This window comes from Labeo rohita, chromosome 7, assembly GCF_022985175.1.
Source record: "Labeo rohita strain BAU-BD-2019 chromosome 7, IGBB_LRoh.1.0, whole genome shotgun sequence".
NCBI classification, from domain to species: Eukaryota; Metazoa; Chordata; class Actinopteri; order Cypriniformes; family Cyprinidae; genus Labeo; species Labeo rohita.
The window spans coordinates 20698727-20711861 of NC_066875.1; the positions used below are offsets into that span (position 1 = coordinate 20698727).

Here is a 13135-nt window from a genome sequence, read left to right on the forward strand (position 1 = left end):
CAGCAAATAAACTTTTTGTTTTCTCCAGCAAAGAATGTGATTGTCAATAATGACACTTTGCATCTACTTTAGTGCGTGCTAATCCAAAACTCTTCGATTTAAGGAAAATTAAAAGTGTTTTTTTTCTTCCTTCCTCTTTTCCTCAGCAGCCTGATGATGATATTTTCATATGCCTCAGTCAAGATGGCTTTTTTTTTTTCTCTAACAAGTACATTTAATAGTATACAAGACCCCATTATCTCGTTTAAAGCGATGACACCTTTGCAGTCGGCTGAGAGACGTCGTATTGATGCATTTAAAATATTAATATTCAAACTCTCTGCCTCCCCCAGTACGACAGCCTTCTGTTGGGGAAAGATAAATATTATGTTTTAATTATAAAAACATAAAACAGAAAATGAAGAGTCTGATGAAAAAGCGCGGCCCTGCCAAGGAGGCTTGTATGCAAAGGTAAGCAATGTTTTGGCAAAGACACGGAATTAAAATCTGGTATACTGCATGCGGCTTATGCTCCCTCTCTCTCTCTCTTTTTCTCCCTCTCTCTTTTTCTTTCTCTCTTTCTCCGAGCGGTACATAGCTCGCCGCTGTCTCCATAACCAAGCGGGGAATCCTAACAGGATCATTAAGACATAAAACAGACTGATAAATGTTTCATAAGGACTGCCCGTTGATAGCCTCACAGGGGTACGGTGAGCACAGAGAGACGACACTCACGGAAGCTCTTTCATATACACTTTGGAATACAATTGGAATTTTAAATATAGTGGAAAAAAGCAATGCTAATTCCCACTATGGGTAATATTTACAAATTGAGAGAAAGGGAGGAAAAAAGCGAGAAAAGGCGAAGCGAGAGTATAACAAGGGAAAGAGAGAAAAAGTGAGCATGCGAAACAGAGAAATCAAATGAGCTGCTGCTAAGGGGAAATAAATTGCCCTTTTATTGTTCAAGCGTGCACAAAAATACTAAGTCTACATTTATCTAAGACACGTCAATCAACAGAGCACACTGACAATTAGCACGTTGAATAGAACTTTTATCATTTAAAGACACCAGAGTCCTGACCCACTGTACTGAAATAAAGCAGTATAATAACATTTTTCTCACACACCATGACATTTTTTTTAATTATTACACTTCAAAAAAAGATGACAGATTTAAGAGAAAGAACACTGAGTTGCAGAATACGCATAGGAAGACTGAATGCAACATTCAAATGGTGTGGAAAAAAAGCGAGAGAGAGAGAGAAATGCATGCTGGGTGAGAGGGCAGAGGGCGCGAACTATAATGAAGGTGAATGATAGGAATAAACATTGACATAATTCTTCCAAGGTCTACGGTTCCTAATTAGCACATGAGAGAGAAATGTAGTCTGTCCTCATTTTAAAGATTTGGGAGTGCAAAAGAGAAAATTAAAGAAAGAGAAAGAGAGAGGAGGAGGAGAGAGAGAATACGACAGAGATGCCGTTAATGATATGTAATATTCTTTTGTCTCTCAAAAGCTATTTCATGGCATTTCAACTTATTTGCAGCCGCAAATAAGTTCTTGACCACTCAAACACAGTTTGCGAACTAACTTCGCAAGCATCATTTCTCCTTCTCTAAACTGAACGGGTAACATAATAAGCGTCTGAATGAAACCGATGCCATAGGTCAGAAAGGATGAACAGGTCTGCGTCTCTGTGGATAGTCGTGCATCTTGCATAGCAGTTTGGGTTATTTCGACTTTAATTACACCACAATTACATTGTACAGCAAGTCTGCATATGTAATTACTCCAATTTGTAATTGTGTAATTAGATGAATATCCATGCTTTATAACCTAAGGCATCCATTGGCAAATCCAATTTCAATTTGTATGGAGCAAGTGTTTCGCCCAAAACGGCGGCAAGCTGTAAAGACCTGGGGATATACTGATAATCCTTGCCATGTTAAAATGCTCTTCCTCTTAACAATATTTAGACATGGGGGATTCTCAACTGGAGGAAAAAGACAAGGCAGGTTTGAAGCCTTAAGCAACAGAGATCCGGCAGTGGAAAAAGGATGTTCATAAAGACAACATGCTTTTTCACTTGCTTTTCTTAAGTTAGAAGTACATGAATCATGTTCAAGGATATCTTGAAATAAAAACAAGGGAGTATGATGCTTAGTAAGCATTCCGTGGGTGCCACACAGGGCCTGATATTAGAAACGTTAAGATAAATACACACTGTAAAATAATGATTTTTCAATGTTGTAAATAAAACCTAAAACTCTATTTCATTGTGTTTTTCTACTTTTCACATTTAATTAAATGTTATTTCTTTGTAATTAGTTGTTACACTTACAAGCAATTTCTGAGTGAAAACCTTTAAAGTACATGGAGTTTGTAGGATTCGTATTAGTATTTGTTTTACAGTCAGTCTATACTCAATGTCAAGCTATGTAACTATTACTAATTGAGGTCAAAAGTTTACATCCCCCTTTCAGAACCATTAAAACATATGTTATTTTACCATATAAGAGTGATCATACAAAATGCATGTTATTGTTTATTTAGTAATGACCTGAATAAAATACTTCACATAAAAGATATTTACATATAGTCCATAAGAGAAAATAATAGCTGAATTTATAAAAATGACCCGGTTCAAAAGTTTACATCCCCTTGATTGATCCACAGCTGTGTTCCTTCAGGTGCCACATTTTTTTGGGGGGTTTTCCAGCTTTTTTGTGTATTTGAACCCTTTCCAACAATTACTGAATGATTGAAAGATCTTTTCACACTGAGAACAACTGAGGGACTCATATCAAACAATTACAGAAGGTTCAAATGCACACTGATGCTTCAGAAGGGACCAGGCAGTGACAACTTTTTGAATTTGAAGATCAGGGTAAATTTATATTATTAAAAATATGATTTTCTCTTCTGGACTATATGTAAACATCTTTTATGTGAAATATCTTATTCAGGTCAGCACTAAATAAACAATAACACGCATTGTGTATGATCCCTCTTATTTTGGTAAAATAACATTTTTTAATGATTCTGAAAGGAGGATCTAAACTAAACCTCAACTATATATATATATATATATATATATATTCCCTTTACCCTAACTCTATCTAGGGATGTGCCCGAATCTAAATACTGTATTTGGAAAGGAAATGACATGTACTACGGAACCCCTAAAGGGAATAAATATGTAATGGGAGGAATAATATATTTCAATGTTTTCTCTCACAATTATATCATTGGCTAATTATACTGTATATAAAATGCAGCCATCAGGGAGTCGCTATTAATACGTAGGGCATTAAAATTACTTTTGTATGCACACTCACTTTTTACTTTCACTTTTGTGATTCACGATCACACATACTCTGTGTATACTATGGAGTGGCAGTACTTGCCACACATTTTACAAGATTAGATGTTTGTAAGTGGTGCTCGGGATCTTCAAATCATTCACCATCATCCTATCAGTCATTTCTTCTTACTCTGTTTATGTGGTAAGTTAAATCTGATGTACTGTAATGTAGCAGGCTACCACTAGTGCCTCTGTAGAATGTGTTTCCAGTGCCTTTCCGATTACGGATTCACTATTTTGGCACATCCCCTCACACAAAACTTTCAGCCTGTTTAAATTCTCAAAAAACCTTATATTCTATGATTTATGAGCTGTTTTCCTCATGGGGACCTAAAAAAATGTCCCCACAAGGTCAAAATTTATTGGTTTTACTACACTTTTGGTTCCCATAACATAGTGAATACCAGTACACAAACACACACATACACATGCATGCGTGTGTGTTGTGTGAGTGATTTTGTGTTTTGCCATTCATTGTACGCTTCTGTTAAAGACTTCCTTTTTCTCTCTCCATTGCTCTCTCTCTTCCTCTCTCTCTCTCTCTCTCTGTCTCTCTCTCAGCTGTCACTCAAAGTCCCACAATAATGAATTCAGAAACACTATCAGGAATGAACCCCCCTTGTTTATGAAGCCCAATTCAGACTGCGGAATCTGAAATAACAATAGATCCCCTCCTCAGTCAAGCCAATCTTGTAATGGTAATAAGAAATAAAAGAGAATAGGGAAAAATGTAATAAACTAAAAGAGAAAGAAGGAAAGAGGTGGAAGAGATGTACAGAGGCTGGAAATTCTATTGCACAAGAAGCATATTTAAGGTTGATTATTGAGAGGAGAGGAGAAAGGCCTTTAGAGGACATTTCTGAGGCAACTTTTTTTTCCTTTTTATCTGTCTCTCTCTGTGTTTAAACAAGTGCAGTGTCAAAGACAAAAGCGATTGTGTCGACCTTCTTTCACAGTTGAGATGTTATTGTTGATTACTGTAATTCAAGTTTAACTCAAAATTGCAGTGGGTAGGTGGTTTAGAGGTTGGGTGAGCTTGCTGAAGGGAGACAGCAGATGAATCTGCCGTACGTTAAAGAGAGGGTAAAGAAAAAAAGCAAATAAAATCGACACATGATAAAGGAAGTCTGTTCTCTTTGGGTTAGAGGAACGTGCGAGATATTAAAAGTAAAACAGAGGTATGACATGCCACATCCTGTTGCATACTACATAAACATACACCCATCCTCCCCCCAAAATGAAAAAAAAAAATAAAAAAAAAAAAACCTGTGCATTTATATATATATACATATATATATAAAAAGAGACCATGACATGTATTTTCTTCTTTCATCCTTGCTAATTACAAGAAGTGAAATCATCTTGATGAGAAAAGAAATACTTTTCTCCAGCTTACACAAATGCTGGGCTAATAAAGATGCGCTGCATTAAACATTAAAGCACCAGTAGGTAAACAGACAGTGCAACACTTCCTTCCCTGTACATCACACCTTTAGTTTGTAAGGGTTTGTAAAGTACATGTTTTGTGTCATGGCCTGAAAGCGCAGCCCTCTGAGCATGTGCATGCATACTTTTAAATAAGTATGTCAGAGAATCTGCCAAACTGCCTGCCCCTTACTATGGCATCATTCCCCCATAAACACACGCACCTCCCTGTGCTTGCAAGCAAAGAGACCTGAAGGTCAATCTCAAGACAAGAGGGGGGGCTGGCATTATGCCCGCTGCACAGTGAGAGCTCCCTGCCCGCACCAACTGAGCTGAGCAGCGACGTGGGATTTCAGCTGGTGATCACACTCTACCTTGACACTACCTCACACGCAGGGAAAGAGGGGGGAGGGAGGTTGTAGGAATATATACTGAAAAAAAAAAAAAGCATATATTGTGGGCATTACTAGTAAAATGATGAGAACCTCAAAACACTCAAAACTGTGCAAAGAAGAATGTAACCTGCAGAGCTACAAAGCTCTGAAGCTGTAAACTGATTATACTGCAGGTTCAACAGTCATTATGAGCTCAGCTACCTCTGGGTGGCACATACTGTATCCGGGAGGGGGGCACAAAAGAAGTCAGACACAAGAATCATGTGACAGGATGTTTGGAGTTTGCCAAAACAGCTAAGATTTTCAGCCAAAAATGTAAAACAATATGTGTGGCATGAATGTAACACTGCCCACATCTCAAAAACACCATACCTACAGTGAAGTATGGTAGCGGCAGCATCATGCTGTGAAACTGCTGTGGGCATTGAGTGTCTTGTTAAAATATAAGGAACAGAGGATGGGCCACAAAAATGGGAAATTCTGCAAGGGAACCTGTTTCAGCCTGCTAAAAATACTTCGGTGAGAGTCTTTCAGCAAGATGAAATGATCCAAAACATATGGCCATGTCTGAGATTTCAAACCAACTGAAAATCTGAATCATTAATTAAATAATATATATATATATATATATATATATATATATATATACATTTTTTTAAAATGTCCACAAATATTATGAGACAAGCTGGAGCAAATCTCAGACAGAAAGAGAGAGAAAATAGATTGTAGCAAAAAAAACATGCAAATGGTAAGATGGTAAAAGAGGGAGAGAAAAATAAGTAATGGTGACATTGGCAAAACATCACATAACCAATTTCTCAGATTTGTGTTTATTAAAACTGGTCTACTTATGTACAATAAAAGCTATGAGACTGCCAAAGAATCAATAAATAAATTGTATTTCCATTCTCTGTCCCATGATTCAGTTAGTGCTTAACATTTTTATTATTAAACACTAATCACTTTAATTCCAAATACCCTGCCAATCTCACAAAAGCTTGAGAAGAGTTTCTAAAATGCCATGAGCTAAATCTCAAAGTAGTGGTAAGAGAGATGCAAAAGAAAGAAAACTTCCTGCATTAAAATTCGCTGGATAATTACTTCCGTAACATACCCTCCTTTCTGTTGAGGAGTGTTTAGGTTTAATAGTCTCTGTAAAGAAAATAGGTTTTATCTTCTTCTCATTTTCATTAATTCCTAATTGGGGTGGGGGTTGTCTGTTATTATGCCTTAGATTAAAATAAACATAGCCCACTGCATGTTCAAACTCATCTCTCTACATGAGGGTGATAAGGACCGGGAATAAATAAACAATTTCTTCTTTGCTGTTGAAATTAAGTTGCTTAGAGCCTTAAGCTAAGCCACTTTTTTTTTTTCTTTCTTTTTTTGATGACTTAAAAGCACATTTTACCCAGCAAATGAAGTTCATTTTTTGACCTGCTTTATATGTATATCTTTAATTAGTGTCTTGTTTAGCTTAAGCTAACTGATTATCACATAGACGTGACCTAATTAACAGCCAGGCTGCTTAACAGTGGTGTACCACCCCAAGGAATGAGAAAGTTACCTTTAAAACTTCTGTAATCATTAGCTGCAGCTTCACTTAATCCCACTAAACATACATTTTATCTCAGAAGCTCTGAGTTCCACAGATGGGGTGGGTTTGCTGTCCCTCTCCCTTGCAGCAGGATGTTTTAATCACTCGAAACATGTCCGTACATCCACATAGTCTTTCCATTGTGAGAATGGAATACGAATGTGGTTTTTATGTAGTTAACTTTATAGTTAATGAAGAATTTAATGGATGCCAAAGGATAGCCAAAGTACCGAAACCTCATTAATGAATTAGTTTAAGAGCACAGTAAATAAAGACACTAACTCTTTCTGAGGGTGTTTGATGGCTAACAGTAAGTTGTCAAAGTTATGCACTGAATGTGCCGCTCAGATTTACGTTGGCATAGCGTATTTGATCACCTACCCACCAGCTAACAGCAACGTCACAATCAGCCATTTTCTGTCAACTGAAAGAACCAACTGTAAAGAACACCAAAGCGCAACAACATTCACTTCCTTTTCATTGGTTTCAGTGGTGACTTTACTGCATTAGCTGTCTATTGTTAACTACCTCTAAAGTCGACAGATATCTTTCAAAGCTTTAAAAGGCCTACTGTCACATATTCTGAAATACCTTAGCCTTTCGTTTACGCAGATAACATAGGCATCATGCTTAGGCTCGAGGATCAGTGTCTCACTAAGCCTCCTTGGTAGACAAAACTAGCATGCTAGTGCTATGTATGGATCTTAACCCCTTGATATGGCCATCACACCAATTCGCATCCCACAGGTTCTTCCTCAGTTGTTCCTACCCACTGTGAAATTGCTCTCTTAGGGTTGTAATTCTGCTACTTTGGAAAGCTTCCATTAGATAATTGCTGTTTAAATGTACTGATTTAACAGAACTGAAACCTGTGAACCTCACACAAGTTTTGTTACTGTAATTACAGACAGTTAAACATTTAAATATGTATGTTCAGTGCTGTGGGCCTTAAATACCTTAATTCCTAAATTTTCTTTTAAGTAGCTCAGGTTGACTAATAATTCTCTTACCTGAAGATGGAGAAGAAGGGTGGGGACTGTCATCCTGCACACTGCCCGTTTGAGAGTGTCCGCCTCCAGCGCCGCTTTCCTCCGTCACATTGGAGGAGCCGGGAGTGGTGGATCGGCTGATGGACTGAGATTCTGGGTCGCTAGCTGAGCCACGCCTTTCGTCCAGACCGTGCTGGGAGCTGTCTTCTAGGGTTCGGCGGTCCTTGCTGTGTACCCGGGAGTGGACCACCATCTGGTGGTAGGTTCTAAAAACTCTGCCGCAGTCAGGACACTCAGTTGCTTTCTCTTTCAGGCCAGCCAGGCTGTACTCAAGCCCTTGGCCGAGGCCCAGACCCCCATGGTGAGGCAAGAACTCACGGTGGCTATCAAAGCTTACACCCTCATCCTTCAAGGGCATCATGCCTCCACTTGTCTTCACTCCATGAAGGACATCAGGGTGTTGCTTCTGCTTGGAACCATCACTAGAGCCTAAGGTTGGGTGCTCAAGCTTGTCTTTCCCAAAGGGAACAATCCCAGCTGCACTGGCAAGTTCATCTTCTTGTCCATGCCCCCCATGGTGCTGCTCTTTTGGCATGAAGGAGCGCTCCATAGCCATTCCACGAGCCATGATTTGCCAGGCTTGATAGCTGTTCAGGGGATCCATCTCTGCCACCTTAGCTGCGGCTTGCAAACGCTCCATACAGCTTGACTTCAGAGGGGGCACCAGGTTCAGGCAACCCAAGAGTGAGCGCTTTTCATTTTCCCCTAAGCCGTGGCCCATGCCGGCCATTGGACTCAGGAGCTTTCCAAGCATCTCCTTCTCCTTCATAGCTATACCAGCCTTGGCCAGCATCTGGTGCTGCTGTTCAGCTAGGCCTTGCTTGTCGGGTGTAAGGAAGCCACTTTGTAGACAAGAAATGTAACGTGAATACAGATTGGCGTGGGCTTCCTGAGCCAGGCTGCTCATGCTGTTCACAGAGGGTCCGTCTTCATCAGCTCCTCCGCCAACAGGGGGCTTGCTCTTGATGGCCAACTTGTTGAGATGCACCTTCATGTGATTCTTAAGGAACCAGGGCTCCTTGAAACGGCGTCCACAGATCTGGCAGCAATGCTCAAAGGAGTCCTTGTGTTTCCGCATGTGGCCTTTCAGAAACCAAGCTTGACTGAAGACCTGGCCACAAACCTCACAGCGAAATTCATTGGTGGGCTTCTCTCCATTGCCAGTTCCTGCGCCTTGTCCCTGGGCTGATTCAGCTGTGATGTGGGTTTTCTCCACATGGGAGATGAGGTCCTCCTCTTGGGAAGCAGCAAATTCACACAGGGTACACTTGTAGGGCTTGTGGAGAATGCGAATGTGGCGCTCTAGCTCCTCGCGCTTCTTAAATTTACCCTTGCAAAACGTGCACCGAAATCCTTGGGCTGGGTTGAGGGCTTGCTCATCTTGCAGGTTGGCACCCGCAGGTTTAGGTGAGGCAGACGGCTGTGTCATTCCATCAGGCGAGCCGCCGATACTGGTTGGAGTGAGCATGCCACACGCAGAGCCCGGCTGTTGCTGGTTGTGGCTCTGGATACCCAAGTGGGGTGGAAGAGGTTGGGAGGGTTGCAGCAAGCTGTTCCTCATTTGCTTATCACGTAGAATGGCCCTCTCCTCTAGTTCATGAAGCAGCCTGTTTTCCTCACGTACACGACCACGACCCTTACCGAGATTTCCCAGTTTATGGGTGCGGAGGTGGATCTTTAAGTTACCCTTTTGAGCAGCTCTGTGGTCGCAATAGGGGCATTTGAAGGGCTTCTCTCCAGTGTGAGTACGCATGTGAAGAGACAGAATGCTGTTGAAGCGGAAGCGCTTGCCACATAGCGGACAGGGGTATTTGCGGTTCTTGCGGGCATCATCTTCTATGTCGTTCATCTGGGACATGATTCCCAAGTTCTGCCCGTTGAGAAATTGTTGCAAGTCAACACGGCCATTGAGACCACTCAGGGCACCCACATCCATGTCACGGTTAAGTTGGTTGGCCAGTAAGGCCATCTGACTGCTGATTGGCTGACTAGCTAAGGCAGCGTGGGTTTTCTCATCCAGCGGGGTGGCTGCCTTTTCCTCTGGGATCTGTTGGCGGCTCTGTAACTCAGGAAAGGCATGACCAAGCTGAGCAGTCAGCTGATGAAGCTTCTGACTGATTGGGTAACGGCCGTTAAGTACTGCATTGCTGAGATGGGTGTCAGCATCCGGAACCACCGAGGATACACCAAGGCACAAACTAGAGTCCTCCATCCTAAGGGACAAAAGACACAAAACAGGTATTAAACAGACTATTCAAAAGCATAGAACACTCACCTCCTTATAGCCTTAAGGCATCGCTGACAAGCTTATTGTATTATCACTGCGCACAATCAACAGGAAATACTGCACAATATATCAATGAAAGTAAAATGATATGCAGAACATCACGTACATAGTGACAAATGTCAACAATATAAGTAAACGCGCAATAATTTGAACAGGACAGGTCTTAACTTCACCATTGTCTGAGAACTGTTTCATGAAGAACACCCACTCTGCTCTCAGATTTCATGAAAAAGACCTTTTCTCTTAGACCTTTAGAAATACCGTATAGTGTGGTGAAGGTCATATTTCCAAGTTAAATAGCATCACAGCGTCAAGTCTGTCTTAGGCATTAACACAAACACAAAGGTGTTTCATTTTTTGCTGAAGTGGGTGTAGGGGTGGAAACAAAACAGTAGCTATATTCTTTTGTCTGCATCTACATCTCAGATTATATACTGCATTGTCTGGCAAAAGAAATCACACCATACGACAGTTAATTCAGTTCATTCTTGAGTACCCCTTTGTGTGTCAGCAGTCTTGACTGTGGTGTGAGGAAATGGTTAACAACGATGACTGCACTTCAGTGACAAGTGTGAAGAAAAAAAAGAGTGAGTTCATCTCCCTCTGATTTATGAAGTACTACATGTACTCTCACACTTGGGGAGAGAAGCTGCAACTCTCAGAACTTTTTCTCAAACAGTAACACAATTTTGGAGGCAATAATTACCCAGTAAACACGGCAAGGCGCCGCATAATTAAGCTACTTGGTCCCATCCTATCAGAATCCCTCCAATTACACGCCTTAATGAAACGGAGCAATGGTATTGTCATGAAGCCGCCGCAATACTACAATTATGATATTAACAATAGCACTTAAAACCAAGGGGTTACTCCAGTAAACACAAGCCCTTATCTCACTGCTGCGACACTTGTCTTGGCGTAATTTTCCATTAAGAGGCACATTACGTTTGATGCAAATCATTCTGTGTTCACCTTCTTTTTTTTCCCTCTCTCTGTTCTCTCACTCTCGTATGGCTTCCGATGAGAAGAAAACAACAGTTGGCGTTATTGAAAGGGTTCCCAAAGTATCAGAGGCTTCCCAGTTATTTCAAATGGCCACAGAGTGGCCCAATGAACCGTCAGCCTTAAACAAATACATGAGCACTGCCTGTTGTCATCTGGATTGCTTGTGCTTATTTAGCATGCTACTCACCATCTTAAGGAAGGATAATGATGTTGCTGCATTCCCCTGCAACTGACAGGGTCAAGCTTCAGAAACAATAAAGTGAGTTTTGCTTTGGTCAACAAAATATTGTATAATATCTCATTAAGCTGATTAGTATGCTGCCTGGTAACGTTGGCTATGCGCTTTAACACATGATTATGAATGTGAAATAAATACACTGTGGTCATTTTAACGAAGACGATGGCAAGAGCAGGTGTTTAGGAAACGGAATAATGGAAATGAGAGATTTCTCTTCTCTCTGCACTGTTTGGAAACACATGCTGGTTTGTCTCTCACGCACTCGTCGCCTGAGGAAGGGTAAAGCGTTCTGGGCCGGGGAACCCACACCCTTTGGTCATTAATAAACCTTTTAAATGGTGCAGATTGACCCAATTTACTTATTAGAGAGGGACTACCTAATGACTCAGCACCTGGGCTGCTGACACATTATATTTCACCGTTCCTCACGGCATTCTGACATCTCCTGTACGTGCTTTTCACGTGACCCGATGCACAGGAAAACAAATAACTGATTTCTTTGTTGACAAGCCGCAGCAATTCCGACAACCAGTTGGAGGAACCTACTGGTCTGGTACAAAAATGTGCATTTGTGGAGACAAATACACACCAGCACACACACAGCCTGCACTAGAAGGCAGTGGGCTTGGAGCACATATTTGCTGATGCTCTCATAAGAACTCTAATAAGGGCCGCCTGTTCTTTAGCTATTTGCTCTTCCTACGCCATGTCGGTTGCAGTCTTATCTCTCCAACATGAATAAAAACACTGAGGCCACTTCCAGTCGCTGCTAAACACACTGTGGGCTGCTGCTGAATGCCATTCCTCTTTTGTCCAGAGCTATAACTCTGAGGAATTTAAAAGAAAAAAAATGCTGGAATCTGGATGCGAACAATACACTGTAGGTGTATTATGTATTTAAAGACTGGGTGTGTTATAAACACACTCACGCGTGTAAGCACGTGCACTGCAAATTATACATGGCTAAGCAGTTCTGTGAGGATTTTTGATATTCAGCAAAATGTAATACAGGAGTAAATGCAAGACAAATATAAATCACGGATGGTTCGCTCTGCCAGGTCATCTAATTAAAGCTACGGACCTCAGACAAAGGCCTGAAAATGCTGGGTGATGTTTGGGTTTAGTGCGACGCCATATGACTTTGGAGTTTCTTCGGGTAGCGAGTTGTTCAAATTGCTTTTGTCGACACCGCGGCCAATCCTGGCAGATATCAGACGAGGCCCTTTTTGAATGTGGCTAGCATGCCTTCTGCAATAGAAATCTATGATTTAAGCGAGGCATGATGAGCAGTTGCTCATTTGGAGAGATAACTGCTTGCCCTTTTCTTCAATTTGATTTCCTTCTTTATCTTTACCATATAACAAAGGCAGATAGACAAAGGAACAATGTGAAATGAACTGACGAATCCAGTTTGTTTTTGAACATAGCCTCGGCTGACGACTGTATGCAAATGAAGTGCATTAATATGCCTTCCTTGCTCCCAAGTCATTTCATTTTTTTTTTCTGATTAAAAAGGACATTTCATATGGTTAAAGAGGTGTCACACACACACACACACACACACACACATACGCGCAAACACTCACTTTGGCAGAGGCAAAGTATTAAGTTCATATGTGAACGAAGAAGCCTGACACAAATACACCCACAAACAATAACACACACAGTCTGCGATATTTTAAAGAGCATCTATAAATAAATTAAGAAACGAATACATTAATAAATAAATTTGATACTGGGAATACTTTAAGAGAGGCATCACTACGGAACAATTATCAGTAAAGTGCATAT

The 13135-nt window shown here is 40.9% G+C and overlaps 1 protein-coding gene across 6 annotated transcripts in view; it reads right to left on the minus strand.

Annotated features, from left to right (window-relative positions):
- znf536 (zinc finger protein 536) overlaps nt 1-13135 on the minus strand; it is a 211522-nt gene that overhangs the window by 99928 nt on the left and 98459 nt on the right. For all 6 annotated transcript variants that reach the window (XM_051115131.1, XM_051115133.1, XM_051115132.1 and 3 more), the window contains one exon: nt 7776-10027. In XM_051115131.1, coding sequence (XP_050971088.1) covers nt 7776-10026 — 2251 coding nt within the window. In that variant the 5' untranslated portion in view covers nt 10027. The remainder of the gene's footprint in view (nt 1-7775; nt 10028-13135) is intronic.